The following is a 21,856-nucleotide window of genomic DNA, read 5'->3' as shown; positions in this document are numbered from 1 at the left end:
CTAAACCTGATTTCATCCCCTTATTTCAGAGTATTGCAGCAATAAATACATATATATATGTGGAGTTCATCATAATTATTAGGAATTATTAGGAAGCGCTGTAAACATCTGAACATAATTTTTAAATATTGTAACGATCCATAAGGGGCTATTGGGAGAGCTGCTGTAGCCTGATGGTACTGTTTCTTTAAGAGCAAAGGGAATGCTGCAGATGCAGGGAGATGGGAGCTGTTCACCGGACTTCTCTGAACCAGTTTAGGGCAAAATGCTGTTCTGTCTGGAGTTTTTTAGTTCTGCACAAATGTTACAGTAATAAGGGATTATTTTAAATTACCGCACACAAGCAACATTGATGTTGGATTATAAGGGTGTGATCAGGTCGGCCCTAGATTACGGGTGTTTCCTGTACGGTTTGACTGCGCCTACGACCCTGAAGCAGCTGGATGTGTTGCAGGCGGCGGCTCTGACGGTGTGTATGGGGTGTTTTGGTCGACCCCGGTGAATGCCCTCCTTGTTGAAGCGGGGGACGTGCCTTTGGAGTCTCCGCGGATCAAGTTGGGGATCTGTTTCCTGCTGAGGGCCAAGGGTTTGGGGGAATCTGCCCCTGCGGTGGCTCTGTTGGGCCGACATTGGGAGTTCGAGGGGTCGAGCAGAAGGGGGTGGATTACCAGACCGTCTGAGAAGATGGGGGAACGTGTTGGGCTTGAGTGGCCAGTGAGCTCCCACCTGGTTCAGACTCAGGTTCTGCCCTGGATTTTCCCTGAGCCTGAGGTTGATTTTTCTTTCTTGGGTCAGGGTCGAGGTGCTGGGAGGGCTGGTGATTTGATGGTTTTTATGGGGACGGTTGGGGTTCTTGTTGCAGCTGTTTACGGATGGCTCGAAGGACCCGGTGAGCGGCAGGGTGGGGACGGGTTTGGTGACTCCGAGTCTGGGTTACAGCTGTGGTCGCCGGCTGCAGGATGGCTGTTCAGGTCCAAGCTGGTGGTAATTATGTGTGCTCTGCATTGGGTGGGGGGGCATGCGCTGTCTCGGTCCATTATTTGTTCTGACTCGGCAGCGGTGCTGGAGGCATTGGCGGGGGTCTCGGCCTGACTTGCTGGCTTCTGTCAGGATGGTGTTGCATTGGCTGGGAGTGAGGGGCTGTGAGGTGTGTTTTGTTTGGGTTCTGGCTCATGTGGGGGTGGAGGGTAAGGAACGGGCAGACGTTGTGGCTAAGGGTGCACTAGGGAGCCGGGATGTGAATTTTGGGGTGGAGTTGGGACCTCTGGAGTGTCGCTCTACGATTGGTCGGGTGGCCATGGAGATGTGGCAGGCCTCCTGGGATGCAGGGAGCACTGGGCGGTCATGGGTCGGATCTTTTCTGCAGGAGGCGTGACTCTGTGGTCATGACCCGACTGCGGCTGGGTCATAGCTGTCTGGGGGGGGGGGGGGGGGGGGGCTGTTATTGGTTGGTAGGCACCCAGATAATCAGTGTGAGTGTGGGGAAGAATGTTGGGTACGTTCTTCTGAGGTGTGGCTGATCGGCGGCAGACGTTTGGCGTTTAGGTTACGTTGGGGGTGACTGTGTTCAGTCTGCAGACACTACTGGAGTTGGGGGAGTGGCGCAGGGTGGGGGCGTTGCTGCGTTTTCTGCAGGTGGTCGGGGTCTATGGCGGGCTGTAACTGCTTGGCTGTGGAATTAGTGTTGCTGTGGCAACAATAAGCCTTAAGGTGTCCAGCCTGCCTTCTCATCGAAGAAGACCTCACACTAAACTTCAGGAGCGCAGATCCGTAAGAATGCTCCGATAAATATGCTGCTGCACAAACCAGAGACTGTGTCAATGAGAAGTTTATTTTATTTTGGCAAGTACAGGAAGCACGTACGTCATTGTTATTCTGTTTGCACTCAATCATTTCTCATTTGCACATTTTTCCATTCATGTTCTCACCCCACATAATAATCTGCACATCTTTTCATTGTATTTCATTTTTAAAATGTTGTAAGTTCAATCGCATCTTTTTAAATAATTTCTTACATACGTGTTTGGAATGTTTTTGTTCAGTGCAGATTCTTTTTTCTTACGTTTTTGTTCTTTGCAAAGTGGGTGTTTGTGTGTTTTGGGGTCTTCATATCATTTCTTGTTCATTTCTTGAATCCAGTTCAAAGGTTTTTGTCCCTTTTGGTTTCCAGTCCATGTTTAGATCAACCATCTTTTCCCCGTGTCCTGGTTATTTTCTTCCCCTCAGACACTTTATCAGTCTTACTCAGCTCACCTGGGCCTTGCCTGATTGTCTCCCTGTCACACCTGCACTCGTCTCCTTCTCCACTCCCTCCTTTGGACATAAAGCTCCTTGTGTTTGCTGCTCCCCACTGGTTCCTCTGTTATTGTGCCCTCAACTCTCTCTATCCATGTAAGTTTTTTGATTCTGTTTATTAAATAGTCTTTTTTTAAGTCACTCCAAAGTCTGTCTCAGCACCTCAACACCACCAAACAGAAGTCTGTTACCCAGTCAGGTGCAGCCAGTTAGGCCCGCTGGTAAGGGAGGACAAATGGGTCTGCTGCTCCTGGGCACAAGGAGGTAGGGAGGTCCCAAAAGAGCAATGGAACAGTATAAATCCTGGTGCAGAGGGCCAGCTAATAATAACCTGTCCTGGTCCGTGCATAACTGTCAGCAGACTTGCAGCCTGATGATGGAGTGCTGAGCTGATGAGTTGCCTCTCAGGTGTTAAAGTTGCCATGTGATTCTCCCTCTTTGCTGAACTGGACAGCATGTTTTGATGAAGATTTTATCGGAAACTTTGGGTCTGAAGGGTTGAGGCTTTTGTGTTTGGAGATGTATGGATTGACAAGCTGGTTGTGCTTCTTCTCTTTCAGTCTCTGTGTTGGTTTCTTTTTAGCTTCTAGCTTAGCGGGAACCTTCAAAGTAACGATCTCCTTCAGTGGGTGGAGGTAGTCACAGAGCAGATCTGAGTAGGCCTTTGGTTCTTCTTGGGCAAAGTTAGGCTTCCACCTAAAGTGAAACAAGCAAACACTGGTCTTTCTAAACCCCCTCCAAAAGGTTGACAGGGTCTCTGTGTATGCTTCTGTTTGCTAAATGATGAGCCGGGTCAGTGGATTCAGATTAAAGTTTTACATGTTTGAAGTTTTCTGAGAAGCTTCAGGTCTTCGCTCCTGTTTACCTTTGCAAAGCATCACTGCTGCAGAGCAGACACTATTAGATAGAAGGGTGCTTTCAAAATTAAAGCACACCTCAAAGTAAAAGCCGCGTTCAGATTTGAGACCTTAAGCTAGATTTTTGGGATGCAACGAGTCTGACTACTGTTGGTTTGTCATCAGTTGTTCTAACTCCTAAAATTTGTTAATCTACAAAGTTAGTTTTTCTCAGTGTTGAGTTAAAATGTTGAACGGTCAAAAAGAGTGAACCTGCTGGTTAATGGAGCTGATGGGAGTAAAGCGCTGAAGCTCGGGTGTTTAAAGACTCGTTAAAGTCACGGCTGAAGAATGCAGCAGGTACGTCTCCTTTGTAGCAGATCAAATGTCTCCAGGTTACTCAGACATGAACACTAGTTAGTGTTGCTCATTGTTGAGCTATGATCTCTCACTGGTAACACCCTGTTCAGCATCTCCTGCCAACAGCAATCACATCCAGTTGGATGGGTTGGGTGGTGAGTGACTCACACTTCTTTTGGTAATGATGTTGAATCTTTACAGCTGTTCAAACCAGCTTTTCTCACATCAAACCGTTTCTCCATGGCCATTAAAATTTAGACTTGTATGAATTGTAATTATTTAGACCAGGATAGATTATGTAAAGACTATTAATGACAGAGATACAGTTGTTTAAATATTAAAAGAGCTTGCCAATGAGGTTTCTGAGCATATCTACTCTTAAGTCTTTTACATTCCTAGATCTCTGCAACGTTTACACCCGAGTTCATCCTGATAATATTCTGACTAGCTTACTGTGTGTTTGTGCACATTTTTGTCTGGAAGCTAGTTGTGAATTAAGTAATTGATTAAGGTATTCATATGAACTTATTTAGGTCCCTGAGGGGCTTTTAGTGGTGAGGCAGGAACGAAGAATGTTTAAAAATCAATTGCTCTGCAAGCAAATGAATAACATGAGTGCATGTTAAAAAGTTTTTATTCATTTGTGGATTTCAACCAAATCATCCTTAAACCAGTTCTTGTCTCTGACTCAATAGCTGTTTCCATGACCAGGACTTCAGGAATCAGGCTAAACTCACGGAAACCTCCCGAAATCCGCGTCTCCACTTGACCAGGCCGGCTGAACGGTTGTTTTCTACGCCCTTCTGAGTAACTGCTCAGAGGTAGGTACTCGGAGTGGCCCGGTAAAAGGCCCGGTGCACTTGGTGGGCGGGAATGCCGCCGATTTGTTGTAACTTGGTCGGAAATGACTTTGTAAGGGGAAGTAGGAAAACACGAGTTGTTGGAGCATTCTGCGCTGATCTGTGATGTAATTCACAATGCAGCGGTCGGGATATGCTGGCATTTTAGCACATTCCTTAAGGGCCAAACTGTAAATGGAGACAGGACACCGAGCCTTCGTATCGCCCGGTCGATTTCCCCCTCGCTGCATTTACCCTGAAGTTCTGGTAAAGGAAACATTGGTGTCGAGTATTTGTTCATCTTTCCCTGCTTGTTTCACCTCCAAGCTTCATTTATAAAACCAAGTTCTTGGTCAAGATCAGAAAAAGTATGAGAAGTTATACTTGAACGTCAAAATATCCCTTTTCAAGAATCTGATTACTGGCTGCCAAATAGTCTTCCATGCTCCAAACTGAGAATCTGCTGAACAATCACCATAATGAACTAAAATCCCATGGGTTGTGTGTTAAGTGATGTGCATTCAAGCTCCATGTCCCAAACAAATCCCTGTCTCGTCTGCTGGACACTCGGACGCAGATGCCCACACCAGATCTTCTGTATGGTTAGGGTTAGTTAGGCTGGTGCCCTCATGGAGGGGGCCATCGGCTTGCACACTGGTGCTAACCTATAAACATTCTCCCTCTCCTAATAATATTTTACTCTTTGATGTTGGATGTGCTACTTCTAGTTTACCCGTTTAATTATACTCACTAGGATAAATACAATAAAGTTTATCTCTCGCTAAATAGAATATCTACTAAGAAGTCACAATGTAACCACAGAAAGTGTGTGTGTGTTCTCCATCCCCAATGGCTGCTTATACAGAGCCAGGCTCCTCTGAAGGTTTCTTCCTGTTAAAAGGGAGTTTTCCTCTCCACTGTCGCTGCATGCTTTCTTAGTATGAGGATTGCTGTAAAGACTCTGACACTAGTCGGTGACTCGATGCAACCTGCTGAGTTCCTTATATAGGAAACTTTTTTCTGATTGGCTTAATGAACTGACCTGTACTGGAATGTTTACTGTGTGAAGGTCCTTGAGACGACTCTTGTCGTGATTTGGTGCTTTATAAATAAACTGGAATTGAATTGAACCAGATTCGATGCTAGTGATGGAAAAGATCAGAGGGTGTTCTGACACTTGGGATGACTTAAGAGGGGTGAGGGAAACGTGGGTTTGTTGCAACAAAAACTGTTAAAGCCGTATTAAACAATAAAAACCAACTTCTTAGTGTTGTACACGGTGGTACCAGGATGTTGCTGTTCTGGAGAGACACCTCTTGTACTTTATCAAGATCAGCAACTAAAGTTGTTATACTTCAGTGATCATGTCACTGACTTGTGCTCACAAGCACTTGGATTATAAACTGCATGGTTGAACCACGGTAATAACATTGGAGTGTAATGATAGTGGACTACTCATAAGTCAAGTGAGTCACAATGTGGTAAATGAGGCCTGAAAAGTCACCATTTTCTGGTCCGTGATGAATTGAGTGACTCTTGCCGGATTGATTGCCGTTTATAGCGTGGAAATGAAGAGGTTCAGTAAATCTAACATGTCGAAAATGGAGGAGAAGCCTCTGTTTTCCTGTCCTGGTTTTTATTTGCTCCTCTGGCCTGGTTAATCCTGTTAGAGGAGGAATGGAATGTTTCACTTTGCAACATCTTTCTCTCGAGCTATCTAGTCAGGTTTCAGTTGCTCCAGTCCCAAATCCTGGTGTGTGTGTGTGATGTGGAGAGGCGGTCCTGATGCTGCCAAACCTGTTCTCCAGACTCTAAAAGGAGATTCTTGTCATTGGGTGCAGCAGAAACACAGCTTCTCTAAAGCGTAGACATCTCTCCACAGGCTGCAGTTTCTGGTGAGTGTCCTACATAAAATATGGCTCTGCTGGTGTTTTGGTTGATGTCAGCTATTTTTGGAATAATAAATGTGGTGGTGTATAAAACTGGGAGCTAACTAGAATTAAAGAGCAGAACAGGTGTAGAATCTAAACTTTGTTTTTAATTTAAGTTTTATTTAAAATATTCCGTAGCAGAGGATCTGCATGAATATGCAGCTTTGATCAGGTACGAGACTTGGACCAGAACAATCCTGACTCTAGGATTGTCTTCTGGGTCTAAAAGTGCAGCTGAGATGTTTCCATAAATGTTGAAGGTTAACAGCTTTAGCATCCTAGACTGCCTACATTTTTATGACTGAAACCCTGTTTTGTTGTCGGAGACTTGATATCTGGGATTTCAACTCTCACCCTACGGTGTTGTGCTGCGTTGGTTGTATGGGTGTTGCGAGGACTTTTCAGAGGACGCACCGGTTTAGGTTTCTTGTGACTCTTATTTTCTCTGTCAACATTTCTGATGCTGTCTGGTATGAGGAAGCAGAGATCAGTTCAGTTCCTAAATTTACCATCAAGTGGGAAATCGGGAACACCCGTGGATTCTCCTTGGCTCTTCTAATCGTTCTCTGCAGCTCTCCCTAGATGTATTCACTCACTCATTCATTTGTTATTATTCATGCATGTAAAGAACTTCTTTCTGCCATTAGGGCCAGTGGATTTAACCATTTATTAGCTATTTCACCTCATGGTTGTTTGTCCTCATTGTGAACTGGAGACTCAGTTGTTTGAATCTTTCTTAGGTTTCCATACTTGTTTTTTTTTTTTTTTACCCAGTAAGGCGACCCCCTTTATCAACGTGGCTTTATGTGACATTAGTGTTTCCGTACAAGGATAAGGTGTGGTCGAAGGGAGGGCTGTGAGTGTGTCAGTCTGTATGCATCCTAACCAACTGGTTCAGATGAGCACATTCCAGCCAGCGAACCCGTCGGGTGGTTTGAATTCTTGAGATCAGACAGATTTCTGGGTGTTTTGAGCCTCAGAGCAGGTAAATAACGAGGCATACAGGTGGGATAGCAGATGGTCAGTGAGGTTTTCATGTACTGCTTTCATATTTCCAGCTGGCATTTCATATTATTGCTATCGCTAATGATATCCGCTATAAAAGCCTCTTGGTTACAAACGAGAGAAGGCCCGTACAAACGTATGGTGGAGACATTTACTTTTAAACGGTATCATGTACTCTTATCCTAGCAACGCTAGAACATACGGAGAAATTACAACCAATAAATATACAAATGCATTTTCCTAGTTGGAAAATAGTTTAACATACGAAGCCTCTGAAACAGACAAATGAGCAGCAGTTTTGTTTTAGCATGAGATGAATCCATTATTATTCATGTGTTTACAGCCAGAGGTTTCATCTTAAAGAGCAAGTCACCCCCAAATCAATTTATTTTTTTGCTGATAAACTATATAAATGTGTGTAATTGTGCTGCAGACACGTGTAGTCAATAGTTTGGTAATTCAGTGCATCTTAGTTAAAATTTAAATATTCTGCCTAACGGTCAGTGTTGCGCCGTCGTCAGGTAAAAACTCTGCACTGTTTTTAAATTTAAATCTGCCACCGCTATTGGCTAAGGGGTATGCTATGATGTAAACTGGTACATTATGATGTCACAATGCCGTTGTGAGCCTGTGTGTGTATTTGTTAGCGGCTCCGCCCTCTTGGTCTGCTAGGCAAGGGCATTTGTTGCATTTTTCAAACATGAAGAGGAAGTGAAGGAAGTTTCTTTTAGGGGGTGACTTGCTCTTTAAGTAACCAGGTAAACACCAGCGTGAAAGTCATGGCAGGTGGAATGTGGCCATCTCCTTGTTGAGATGTTCTCCTCTGTGGTGGCTAAATGCATGCTCTCTGCCTTCTGACTGGGTTCAGGGTTAGGTGTGGTGAACGTGTGAAAGCTCAACTTCAAAACGGCGCAAGTCAGGGTGACGCCAACACTGGTGGGGAGAAACTGAAAATGCCTCTTAGCCATACATGGACATCATTCATGCCAAAAGCTTAAACACTTTCATCTTCACCACCATTTACAGGTGACCGCTTAAATAAGTCATTAAATCCTGACTATGAAATCCCGCTCAGTGGCTAAAGCTAAAAAACAAACGTAGCTGCTTTCTTTTTTCCAACCATCTTGAATCGGTGGAGCGAAAGTGAATTGGCACACCACTACGGTGAGCCTTTTATTTGTACATATGTGTTAGCTGACACGACTTTTCTTTGCTGTGTTACAGAGACTTTACTGTAGTGTGAGTCCCAGTCTCCTGCTTTTTCTGTATTAATCTCTTGATGTGGATGAAAACACACATGAGAAATAATGGTAAGTACAAAAAAATCTGAGTCAAACACAACTGGAAAAAAATGAACTATTAACAATGGAAATGTACAAATATAATGTAAACTTGTCTTTATTTGCTTCATATTGACATTTTTAACAGAGTGAAGATGGCAAAAGTGCTTCAGGGAACCTGGTTCTGGGTGGCTCTGGGGCAGGACTTGTGCTGACTGGAAATGCAGGCAACACAACTTCTGCTAAAGCTGGTCAGCAAGCAGGTGAGGGGAGGAAACTGTCAGTGATGTGGCTTTTACAAACTCTAATCAATATCTGTAGTAAAAAAAAATGCAAATTTGTTCTTGTTTCAGAGGAAGATTTTGTTGCAGCCACTATAAATCTAAAAAACCTTGAGAAAAATGAGGTAAAGACTCTCCTGGAGGCCCTGAAGCCATATGAAAACAACATGAAGCTCCTGACAACGAAGGATTTGAGTGCCAGTGCTGGACTTGGTTCTTTAGGATTGGGACTCAACTCTACAGGGGTAAACTTAAGAGTTGGTTGAGTTTGCATCAAATGCTCGGTTTATCTGAAATGAACAATCATTGAAACCAAAAAATATGCAAGACTAGCAGCATGGCTTAACGTCAGAGTAAAGGTAATTTCTCAGGCTTTTAAACAACATAAGATACAACACCAACTGGTATCACCAATATTTCTGGAAAATCTTGAAGACTCTTCCCACTGCGGTGAAGTCACAATTTGCAAACAGTGATGAATCATTTTGACATAAATTGGCACATTTTTTTCATTTAAAAAGAGTGAGTCTAGTAAACCATTTGGTCATATACCACTAAAAATGAGGCTAGGTAAAGTAATACTTAATTTCCCTCTGGGATTATTTAAGTATTTGTTAATTTGAATTTGATACAGAACAGTGGATTTAAGCGTAATACGGATGGCAGAGCAAATTCACTGTCTAATCTATAAAATACAAAAATTTAACTGTTAATATACTTTTTTAATATACTATTACAGATGATGCAGAAGGATCTCTCTCTGGATGCATCAGCGAAAGCACCATCTGTTTCCATCAATGGCTCAAGCGGAGAGCTAAATGCTGAACATGGGGTTAGTGGTAAAATAAGTGGTCCTACTCTCAATGGAGACCCTCCAAAAGTCTGTGTCCAAACACCATCAGCTGATTCTACACTGACCGGACTGAAAGGGCCAGAGATTAAAGCAGATTTAGGTGGCACTCCACAGATCAAGTCTCCAAATGCTTCCCTTAACATTGAGAAGCCAAACCTTAAAACAGACACGTACAATGCCCCCAAATTTACAATGCCACAGTTTTTTCTGCCTCAAAGTGAAAAACCAAAACCAGAAAAGGAGCTATCTGGAGTTGTAGACCTCCCTTCTGTCAGTGAAAACCTGGAGGCACCAAATCTCAATAAATCAGCTCCTAAGTTAAATTACAAAAGTCAGGATTTAGATTTGAATGGACCTGATGTAAAATTAGAAACACCAAGTGCTGATTTTAAGGCACCTTCTGGCAAATTCAACGTTAAAGGACCAGATGCTGACTTAAACGCGGATCTTTCAGCCCCTGATGTCGAAGTCCCCACATCAAAGATCAAAGGTAATTTGAACGCACCAAATGCTGACATCAATTTGCCAAAAGCCAACCTTAAAGGCCCAGATGTAGATGCTGAGACCCCTGATCTTGACGTTGATGCCCCGTCTGGTAAAATCCATTGGCCCAAGTGGAAACTCAAAGGCCCCAAGGTTAAAGGACCAGATGCTGATGTAAACGCGGATCTTTCAGCCCCTGATGTCAAAGTTTCCACACCAAAGATCGAAGGTGATTTGAACGCACCAAATGTTGACGTCAACTTGCCAAAAGCCAACCTCAAAGGCCCAGATGTAGATGCTGAGACCCCTGATCTTGACGTTGATGCCCCGTCTGGTAAAATCCACTGGCCCAAGTGGAAACTCAAAGGCCCCAAAGTTAAAGGACCAGATGCTGACGTAAATGCGGATCTTTCAGCCCCTGATGTCAAAGTTTCCACACCAAAGATCGAAGGTGATTTGAACGCACCAAATGTTGACGTCAACTTGCCAAAAGCCAACCTTAAAGGCCCAGATGTAGATGCTGAGACCCCTGATCTTGACGTTGATGCCCCGTCTGGTAAAATCCACTGGCCCAAGTGGAAACTCAAAGGCCCCAAGGTTAAAGGACCAGATACTGACGTAAATGCGGATCTTTCAGCCCCTGATGTCAAAGTTTCCACACCAAAGATCGAAGGTGATTTGAACGCACCAAATGTTGACGTCAACTTGCCAAAAGCCAACCTCAAAGGCCCAGATGTAGATGCTGAGACCCCTGATCTTGACGTTGATGCCCCGTCTGGTAAAATCCACTGGCCCAAGTGGAAACTCAAAGGCCCCAAGGTTAAAGGACCAGATACTGACGTAAATGCGGATCTTTCAGCCCCTGATGTCAAAGTTTCCACACCAAAGATCGAAGGTGATTTGAACGCACCAAATGTTGACGTCAACTTGCCAAAAGCCAACCTCAAAGGCCCAGATGTAGATGCTGAGACCCCTGATCTTGATGTTGATGCCCCGTCTGGTAAAATCCAATGGCCTCATAAAAAATGGAAGAAACCAAAATTTCATGGTTCTAAAGATGATCTGGCTGTAGATGCAAACATTGATACACCAAGAGTTGAACTTTCTGCTCCAAGAGCAGAAGGTGAGCTGAATGCACCAGAGATTAACATTAATACGCCAAAGACAGACATTAAAGCCCCTGAGCTGAATGCTGATGTTGAATCTCAATCTGGTAAAATAAATTGGCCTCACTGGAAATTGAAAAAGCCCAAAGTTAAGGGTCCCAAAACAGACTTGGATATAGGAGACCTAAATACAGCTGATGTGAATCTCACAGCTCCAACCGTCAAGGGTGACATTAATGTTCCTAAAGCTGAGTTGGATCTCCCAAAGGCTGACCTCACAGGCCCTGATGTAGATTTTCACGGTCCAGATCTTGATGTAGATTCTACCTCAGGAAAAATCAATTGGCCTCATCAAAAATTGAAAAAACCCAAAATTCAAGGACCAAAAGCTGATGTGGATGGTAGTTTCAATGCACCAGATGTTGATCTTTCAAGCCCAAAAGTAGATGGTGAGATCAGATCACCAGATATAGATGTGAATTTACCTAAAGTTGACTCTAATGTTAAAACACCAAATGTAGACCTAGAGTCCCCATCTGGAAAAATTAAATGGCCCACATTTAAAAAGCCAAAGTCGGCAGTTGCTCGGCCAAAGGTAAACAGCCCAGATGTTGATTTAAATGCTGATGTTTCAGCTCCTGACATCAATCTCTCAGCTCCAAAGATGGATGGGGACATTAATGCCCCTGATGTAAACGTAAATATGCCAAAAGCAGAACTGGATAGCCCCAAGTTAAATGTTGATGCTCCAGATGCAAATGTCAGCGTTCATCCTGGAAAACACAAATGGTTCACCTTCAAGAAATCAAAAACTGGTACAGTGAAGGCACCTAAAGCTAGCCTCAAAGGGCCAGAAGGCGATCTCTCTCCACCAAAAATTGATGGCCTAGATGCTGACCTAAACGCTGATGTTTCAGCCCCTCACTTAAATCTCTCTGCTCCAAAGATTGATGGTAAGATGAACACACCAGATGCCAGTTTAAATTTACCAAAAGCAGAACTGGATGGCACCAAGATTGATATTAATGCTCCAGATATGAATGTTGGCAGTCCTTCTGGAAAAACCAAATGGTTAAATTTCAAGAAGCCCAAATTTGGAACACTAAAAGGACCAAAAGCTGACATTGACACTGACCCGGTGGTACCAGATGTTGATCTTCAAGGGGCTGAAGTAAATCTGAGCGCACCAAAGGCCAATTTTTCTGCACCAAAAGTTGATGGTCTGGATGCTGACCTAAACGCTGATGTTTCAGCCCCTCACTTAAATCTCTCTGCTCCAAAGATTGATGGTAAGATGAACACGCCAGATGCCAGTTTAAATTTACCAAAAGCAGAACTGGATGGCACCAAGATTGATATTGATGCTCCAGATTTGAATGTTGGCAGTCCTTCTGGAAAAACCAAATGGTTCAACTTAAAGAAGCCCAAACTTGGCACACCAAAAGGACCAAAAGCTGACATTGACACTGATGTCAATGTACCAAATGCTGACCTTAAAGTGCCTGAGACGGATTTGATTGCAGCAGATCTTTCAACACCAGTTGTAGACTTGCCTAAATTAGATGTTGATGCCAATCTAAAAGCACCAGATCTTGATCTTTCAGGCCCCAAAACTAAAATAGCCCTACCACACTTAAAAAGTCCAGGCACAGACATTACTTTGCCCAAGGGTAATGTAAAGGGGCCTGGTCTGGATCTACCAAATGCAGATCTCAACTTGTCAGCACCAAAGATGGATGCCACAATGAAATCTCCAAATGCAGATATTAACCTGCCCCAAGCTGACCTCAGAGGACCTGATGGACAGGTAAAAACACCAAATCTAAAGTTGGATACAAACCTTGGTGACTTCAAAATGCCTCATTTTAAGGTACCAAGCCTTGATCTTTCAGGCCCTAATGCAGAATCTCCCAGTATTCGTGCCTCAGGTGAGGCTGGAATTGACTCTGTAGCCAACATTTCTGTTCCTGCAGTACATTTAAATGCACCAAAGTTGAAGGAAGATGCCCAAGGACCCAACATTGATATTAAATCTTCAGAAATTGAAGCTGATACAGAGAAGTCCAATTTCCCCCAGATAAAAAACATTTTTGGGGCTAAAAAGGAAGCTAAAGTGGATAATACTGACGCAAATCTTGAGGAAGGAGATGATCATGCAGATGCTTCAATATCAACTCCAGAAATCCCACGATTCAAGTTACACAGACTGCCCTCACACAGCATTGATGGAACTGGAGAACTACCTGATGTCTTAGGCCTATCCAAACCTGACTCAAAGGAAAAAGATTTTGTTATCAGCAAAGGCGTCCGACTGCCAGTGCTTAATACAACATCAAAAGCGGGGAACAAGATTGACATTATGGCAATATTGAAAACGTCAAAGGAAAAAGTAATGTATGCATCTCAAACTGAGGGCAACAATGACCCAGATCTTAAGCTTGCAAACCCAAGTCTGAGCGCCAGCGCCTCTGCAGGAAATGCACCTAAAATAGGAGGACCCTTCAAAACTGAAAATCTAAAGTCTGTGCTGGGCCTGGATGCTCCAGAAGCTTCAGCAGCATCAGATGAGAATAAGAAATTATCCCTGAGCCTCTCCAACATGCTTGGTCTTAAGATTGATGATGATGATTCAGATGTCTGAATCTAATGAGATTAACCTGAAAATTTTAGCTTCTGCTCAGAAAAGTTGTATAAACCTGTACTGTGGTCAGTTTCACACCTTAGTTTGTATTCAAAAGGTCAGAAATGTGGAAAAAGCAAACCCCCCACTGTTATGAATTCATCCTTTTTAAGCAAGTTTTTATATGTAAGCTATGTTTATATTATTTATATCAGCTCCAATTTTCTAAACATTTTCATTTTTTCTAAGTACATATATCGAAGATCAAAGTGGGCTGTTGAAGTTTCTGATTTAATTTTAACATTTTGTAAGCTTAGAAGATGTGTGTGTGTGTGTGAGTGAATGTGTTTGTAAATCTTTGCTCAATAAATTCCTCAAATTACTTCATTGTTCCTGTGAATGTATAACTAATGGTAATATGTTGGTAATGTTCACTTATCAAACATCCTAATCATCCATTTTATAAAAAACAAAAAGCCGAACATGACACATCTTTTCCACATTCGACATTTGAGATCGCTTAACCGTTCTCGAGACAAATGATGCCATTTTTTTCATCCATTTGTATTTGGATTCAGTTTCTCTTGTACATTTTGTCTGATTTTAAATTTTCTCCAAGTTTAACAATAAAACTTTCATTTTAAATGAACAAATGTGATAAGGTGGTCCCTGGTTCAAACCCCAGCTGGAGCATTTGTGTGGAGTGGGCCTGTTTTCCACCACCCATCTTAGATTTCTCCAGGTACTCTGCTTTCCTTCCACAGACCTAAACCATTCGTGCTAGCTTAACTGGAGAGTGGGGGTGTGACACCAGCCTGAAGCTGACCCCCCACCCACCTGAAAAGTACAAGCAAATAGGCTGCGCGTTTAGTGCTTTTGTGCAGGTGAAATTATTGCTTGGTATCACACAAAAACAAAAACAAAACAAAAAACCAGCACAAAGTTTTCTATCCAAGGATCAAGATTTAACAACATGAAATGCAACCAATTTCATAAGTCAAAGGTGACCATCCCCCCGGAGTGCACCAAAACGGTCCAAAATAGTCTCATGTCTGAGTCCTTCATTTGTGCCACTGCAGTTTCTGAGATATCACAAGTTTTACTCTGGGGCGATGATGTCACCATCCCCCCCCGGAGTGCACCAAAACGGACCAAAATAGTCGTTAGTTCAAGTAAAATTTTCGTTTGTGCCGCTACGGTTTCGGAGAAAATGCTTAAATTTTTTTTCATGACTGCGTTTTGAACTTAAATGTTATATAAAGTTCTGCAAAATAAAAAAATAAACACGCCTTATTAAATGTTCAATAATCTAATTCATTTTTATAATTGAAGGAGTTGAACCCCAGACACCTGTGAGAACTTATTTTAAAAACAAAAACTATTGAAAACAGAACAATCTGCATTTCCATCAACATTTTTACAACGGACGAACAATAGCGGTCTGCATCAATGACGTCATCGCCCCAGAGCAAAACCTGTAATTTCTCGGAAACCACAGGAGCACAAACGTAGGACTAAGAAATTAGACCGGTCCGGTTCATTTTGAAGCGACCTGGGGGGTATGGTGACGTCATCGCCCCAGAGTAAAACTTGTAATATCTCAGGAACTGCAGCAGCATGAACGAAGCATTAAGAAATGAGACTATTTTAGACTGTTTTGGTGCACTCCGGGGGGATGGTGACCTTTGAATGACTTATGAAATTAGTTGTAACATCTCAGAAACCGAAGCAGCACAAACGATAATCGTACCTGCACAAATCTGCACAAAGGAAGCACTAACCGCGCAGCCTACAGAGGTGGAATGAGTACTAAAATGCCCTACTTAATTACGAGTACCAATACTTTGATAATTTTTTACTCAATTACAAGTAAAAGTACTTGCCTAAATTTTTACTCAAGTAAAAGTAAAAAGTATCATAAACAAAATGTACTCAAAGTAAAAGTTACTTGGTTACATTTTTGTCAGCGTAAGGATGGCTACATCTAAGTAGTGCTAAATCACAACGCCAGTTCACAATTCGCTCGTGTGTGTGCGCGCACACACATACACACACGATCAGCTTGAAGGAGGGATTTCTATCCAATCAGTGAGAACAGGACGTGCACATTGATTGGACGAGGTTTTTCTAGGATGGTAAGTTTCAATTGTGATTAAAATTATTCTTTATTTTGAGGAAAAATAATTTTTTAGATGCCATCAGCATGTGAGGTATCTCATTGTTCTCATGACAAAACTCTAACATGAGACTGTGCTCTAACCTGTCACATAACAAGCTAAATGTGGAATAAATTGAATACTGAACTCAAGAATGCAAAAACAATATTGACTTTCAAAAAAGAGATAAAAAATAAAACGATTAACTAATATAGATCCGTTACATAAATGTGTGAGGGGAGGGGGGTGGGGGGGATTAAAGGAACAAAATATTAACCTAGTATGTGCTTGTATGTGTATATATGTATGTATATAGATCTGTAACTTAATGCTTCTTTCTGTGTAAATGGTTTTCTTTTTCTATTTTTTTCTCAAATTCATGGGTTGAGATTTTGTCGGCCAACAGGTCCAGGAACTATATTGTTCAATTTCCTTAAGAATCATATGATTATTTCATTTGTATTAATGCTATTTTAGTTAAAAGGGGCAGACAACATAAGTTTTTCTTCTTTCTGTCCCCTTTTTCATTTTGGCTTGCAGCAATTTAGTTCTGATTGTATTTTTATTTTAATGTCAATAAATGAAAATAAAAGATTAAAAAAAAAATAAAAAAAATGAAAGTCAAACATTTCAGATGGACCGAATGACAGCTGCTAACGTTGGCCCTGCCCTACTTTACCTCTACATTACAGTTCCTTTATCCGTGTCCATCCTAGAGCTCCTCTCTGACCTTCATGCTTATTTAGAGCAGCTGATGTTTAAAGTTAGCAGAGTTCATCCTTGGTAGTGGGTTCACTCACTCATTTAACCCTTCACCACTGAAATCAGTTTGTTCATTCCAATCCTCCTAAATAATCCTCCAATCATCCATCTGGAATCCTTAAGGGTCCCGTAACTTCCATCCTGTCAGAACAGGCCTTGGGAGCCCAGGTGTTACTAGAACTAACGGTGTCTCCTCACCAGCATGAGCCTCCAAACTGTGAAGGTTGGTCTCCAAACATGAACTTTAAATTTATGCATTCATCTCCTCTTGTAACACTAACATGTTTTAAAAGGCTAGTATCATGATATGTTACACCTCCCAGACCAAAGATAAGATAAAACATTATCGTAGACACTATTGAGATGTCATTATTTATGAAATATAAGTTATTTTCCTGAGCCGTTACTTCAGCCAAGAAATAAGATGCATGGATTTGATGAAACCACGCTGTCTCATGCAGTTCTATATGTGTAACACACACGCACACACACACGCACGCTCGCACATGCACACGCAAGCGCGTGCGCGCGCACACACACACACTGCAGCATGTTCAAATCATTTGAATGACTAATTTAACTACACTGGACTGCTTTAGTAATAATTTAACCTCTTATTCTGGAGTAAAATAAAGAAACAAGCTAAATCATCACATATCTGTGGCATCAAGAAGCATCTTCTGAGTTCAAACACAGGGATGGAGCACAATGTTTACACCTGAACAGTATCAGGATGTTTTAACTCAGAGGCCTGCAGGTCTTCTGTTTTATGAGCAAAGCGCTGATAATCCGCTTGTAATGAGTGCTAAACGTTATTTTGCTGCTTCCATGCGGAGCGGTGGAGAAACACAATTCAAACACGGAACCGAGTCTGGCTACCGAACCGAGCAGAATTCTGATGACATCACACCGGTGCGCAAAGGTGCGGGTTCCAACCCACGAGGAGAGGAGGGAGAGAGGAGGTAAACAGCGAGTTGATCGACTGAACTGATGTTTTTGAGCAAAAGTGACCCCCCCCCCCCCCCCACGGTTTAGACGCGGCGCTCATGCAGGTGTCTATTTCCGTTCCGACGCTGCTTCACGTAATATTTGTAATTTATTAAGCCTATAATTTATTTTTACTCCGTAACGGATATGATTTAAAATGTAGCGAATTAAAATTCTTTTTAAAAAACTTAAGTAAAAGTAAAAGTACAGCTTTTAAAAACGACTTAAAAAGTATAAATATACAAAAAAGCTACCCAATTACAGTAACGTGAGTAAATGTAATTCGTTACTTTCCACCTCTGGCAGCCTACTTGTTCTTTTCAGGTGGGTGGGGGGTCAGCTTCACGCTGATGGGTGTGACTGGTTTTGTGTTTCTGTGTCCCTGCGATGGACTGTAGACATGTCCAATGTCCCCCGTCTCTCACCCAATTCAGTCAGACATCGGCTCCACGAGACCTGATCTGTTTCACAAAAGGAATGAAAGAATTATTCAGATATCTGATTATTTTACTGATAGTCACGTCTGAGACTTTAACAGATACTGCTGCTGGATATTAGGTTACAGTGTTTTATTAGTTTATTTTAGATGGAAAACGACCTGCATTTATAAAGTGCTTTCTGGAATCCTAGAAACCCCCCAAGTTGCTTTACAGTCATTCACCCACAAAAGCACACAATCATGCACTGGTGGTGATGAGCCACAGTGTAGCCACAGCAGCCCTGGGGAACGCTGACGGTGGCAGGGCTGCCACCAGGTCCCTCCAACCGCCACCAGCAGGCAGGCTGGGTGAAATGCCTTGCCCAAGGACAGGACTGCCACAAACTGGGGCACAAACCTGCAACCCTCAGGTTAGGGGAGGGTTGCAGTGACAAGTGGAATTGTTCATTTGAAGTGAAACATTTCTTCATAGCAGCTAAAATCTTCTCTCTAAAATAACTTATCGGCATCTGCTGTGAAGCCTAACTGGTCAAACTGGTCTGAGTCTTACCTGTGAGGAGTCATCCTCACACTCCACCCTCACGTCTTGACTTGTTTAAATCTGTAGTGGAATAATACTAAAATGATTGGCATGTAAAGTGAAGTTTTGACATATTTGAAAGTATTTGGTACTTTAGTATGGAAGTGTGTTGACTTCAGCCACAAAAAAATAAAAAGTTCTGTTTTTCTGAATTAATGAGATGATTTTAATTCACTTTCACTTTGTTTTGGGGTTGAGACGCTGTGAAATGGCTACCGTCTCTGAACTGGATGGGCAGAAACGATAATTCAGCCGTGGATTATCTCCGTCTGTCCAGCCGTCCGGGAGAGGATGGGAAGGGTTTTGAAAAACTTCTGAATGTAGCAGGATGACTGCTTGAAACTGTGTTTATGTTTATTTGGCAGATGCTTTTATCCAAAGTGAGTACAATTTATAACCTATAGGGCATGTTGTGGTCTGTGGGGGAAACCGGAGTACCCGGAGGACACCCACGCATGTATGAGGAGAACACACATCTCCACACAGAAAGGCCGCAGCCGAGTTTCAAACCTGCAACCTTCGTGCTGCGAGGCAACAGTGCTAACAACTGCGCCACCATGCAGCCCCAATCAGTCATCAGCTAGCTGATCGTCCGCAGCGGGTGCTGTAGATAGGCTGACTTCCTCCATCACAGAGGCTTTCTCTTGCTGACGGTGCAGCTGCCTGCCATCCGTCGGTAGATGTTCGTGAATGAACCTGTTTCCAATATGGGCGTGTCATCCCTGTTTATGTCGGAGAAATCTAATGTATAAAGTTCAGCCTTCCCCGTCGTGAGTCAAGATGGTGAGCCCATGAATGTTCGTGACAGTGTGACGTAGATCTGTCAGGCTTTTCTAATCCTAGAGTTTCACCGTCTGTTTTCTATTAGAATCGAATGCAGGAGATAGGTGTAGGAGACTATTTTCATGTTCAGCTTGCATAAAAAAGTCAGAGGGACCTGTTAGAATCAGGGATAATCAGTAAAAGATGTTTTTTTTTTTCAGTCAACCACTCCTTGAAGTACCCATTTGTTCCAACTATCCAGTTTTATAATTAACAACTGGACATACATGTCATCATGTTCAGGTCTATTTAGTCACTTTTGATTTTAGTAATTTAAAGTAAATGTTAGTTCTGTTAAAAGGGAGGAGAGACACATATTTTCTTACATATTCTTATTTTTAAAAAGTAGTAAAAAATTACTTTTCCTGGTAATTAGTTACTTTTATAATATTGTAACTCAGTTACATTTTGAATGAAGAAGTAACTAGTTACTGCTTTAAAGTAACTTTCCTTAACAATTACTGTTAGCTTCATCAAGTTAGCAGCTAAATGTTGGCGCTAGCACTAGAAATGTCTCATTTACAGCAACTTCTTACGGAAGTAAACAGTAAAGGTGTTTATGAAACGCACCTCCACCTACTGAACAAGTGTTTAGCTTGTAGCGTTTCAGAGCTAACAAAGCTAACAGCTAACACGGCTAGCTCTAGGTGATAAAGGTGCTGTCTTACTGTAACATGAAGCCATGGCAGTCCCTTTTGGCCTGGTTTCTTCATTCATGTTTAATCCATCAGAAACCAGGGAAAGATGGTTTTCCTGCCAGATGTTTGGGTTCATCCGCCGAGTGGGCGGAGCTTACACACACTTGGAACATATCCAGTTCTGGAGCTTTTATCTGATTTTGATATTTTTTACACATTTTTTACTGGCTGTGACCTCCTATACACTCCTGCTTTACTTGTGGATCGACCTACAGCCTTTTTCATATTTTACAGACTCGGCATGTCCTGAAATGTTGGAAGGAAGCGGTTGCTGTCCAGGTTTCCAAGATTAAAGAGCCTAAAGCATTGGGTGGTTTTAGACCCATCCCTTACATCTGTTGTTATGAAAACTGATGAGATCTGACATTATGGGTGAAAACAGAGGACAACGTGGATCTTCTGCAGTGGGGGTTCAGGATGCCACATCCACTGATCTAACTCAACTTGTTTGTTATTAATCTTTTATTATTAGGATTTTTAAACACAATTCAAATACTTTACAACAAACTTCTTGTTTATAATTTTATTCCAAACCTGCTCTTCCCACCCCTTCCCCCATGCCCACCAGTCAGTACAGCTGACTCTAGTCAGCGAGTCTCTTAAGGTTACCTAACAAGTCCTTTTAAGATGCCATGGTAGAAGTTGTGTTATTGATCCTTGCTGATGATAGAATTTACTTGAAGCCAGGGCACAAAAGAATAGTTGTCAAGCAATTTCCAATTTGTCTATGTAATTTGTGCCAAACCAGGAAGGCACGTCACAAAGTAAACCATCCAAGTGTATGTCATTGCCACCACTGGTACGTCTGACCACCAACAGCAGTGTCTTGCTCAAGGACAAAACAGCAGCATTCTCTACATGCAGCCAGGATGGAGCCCACATTACTGGACAACCCGCTCTACCTCCTGAGCTGCTGATCCCATGAAATGTTATTTTTGACACCAGTTATTAGACACTAATTTGGTCGTTTTTTTCCCCTTGACTCAATTATTCATGTTGTATAGGAATGCCCTGCGGTTTCTTCATCTCAGTACTGATCTCCTTGGATCATATTGTTCACTAATGATTCATGGTTATCACATTCAGACAAAACCCATATACAGTACCGGCGTGAGAATGGGTGAATGACTGATTGTGTTGTAAAGTGCCCTGGGGGGTATAGGATCCTATATGGCCGTATACAAATACAGGATGCTTACCATTTGTCTATATCGATGATTGGGATTTTTTGAGGCCCTCTCAACATTGCTCCAATTTGTCACCCAATTGGGTTTAAGCCACTGGACGAACAAATCATCTTCCTAGGCTCTGAATCTTGACGAGGACATGACACTTATGGAAAACAGGTTGTTATAAACACATGAAACTGTCTTAGACTCATCGTGTAACCTGTCCTGCTGGAGTTAGACACCTGCTCCAGCCATGATGATGTGTGGCTGACTCCATGTCTGTAGTATTTTCTGGACAATGGCGCCCCCTGCGGTTACATGTGAGCACTGCAGGTTTAAATGGTTGGTACCAGG

General features: G+C 42.4%; 1 protein-coding gene across 5 annotated transcripts; it reads left to right on the top strand.

The window, feature by feature from the left end:
* Positions 1–2,274: 2,274 nt before the first annotated feature.
* On the top strand, positions 2,275–14,271 carry si:ch211-125o16.4 (neuroblast differentiation-associated protein AHNAK). Of its 5 annotated transcripts, none has more exons than XM_015944036.3 (6): positions 2,275–2,391; positions 4,187–4,312; positions 8,491–8,576; positions 8,695–8,809; positions 8,900–9,072; positions 9,567–14,271. In XM_015944036.3, exons 3-6 carry the CDS (start codon positions 8,574–8,576, stop codon positions 13,908–13,910), a joined length of 4,635 nt encoding a protein of 1,544 aa, XP_015799522.3. In that variant the 5' UTR covers positions 2,275–2,391; positions 4,187–4,312; positions 8,491–8,573; the 3' UTR covers positions 13,911–14,271. The 5 variants fall into 5 exon arrangements, with proteins under 5 accessions (XP_015799522.3, XP_054605948.2, XP_054605947.2 ...); XM_054749972.2 differs by lacking the exon at positions 2,275–2,391 and adding an exon at positions 3,476–3,491; XM_054749973.2 differs by lacking the exon at positions 4,187–4,312 and having other exon boundaries at positions 2,288–2,391.
* The last annotated feature ends 7,585 nt before the right edge of the window (positions 14,272–21,856 follow it).

This window comes from Nothobranchius furzeri, chromosome 12 (genome assembly GCF_043380555.1).
Source record: "Nothobranchius furzeri strain GRZ-AD chromosome 12, NfurGRZ-RIMD1, whole genome shotgun sequence".
Classification (NCBI taxonomy): Eukaryota; Metazoa; Chordata; class Actinopteri; order Cyprinodontiformes; family Nothobranchiidae; genus Nothobranchius; species Nothobranchius furzeri.
This window is presented reverse-complemented; position numbering and strand designations above follow the sequence as displayed.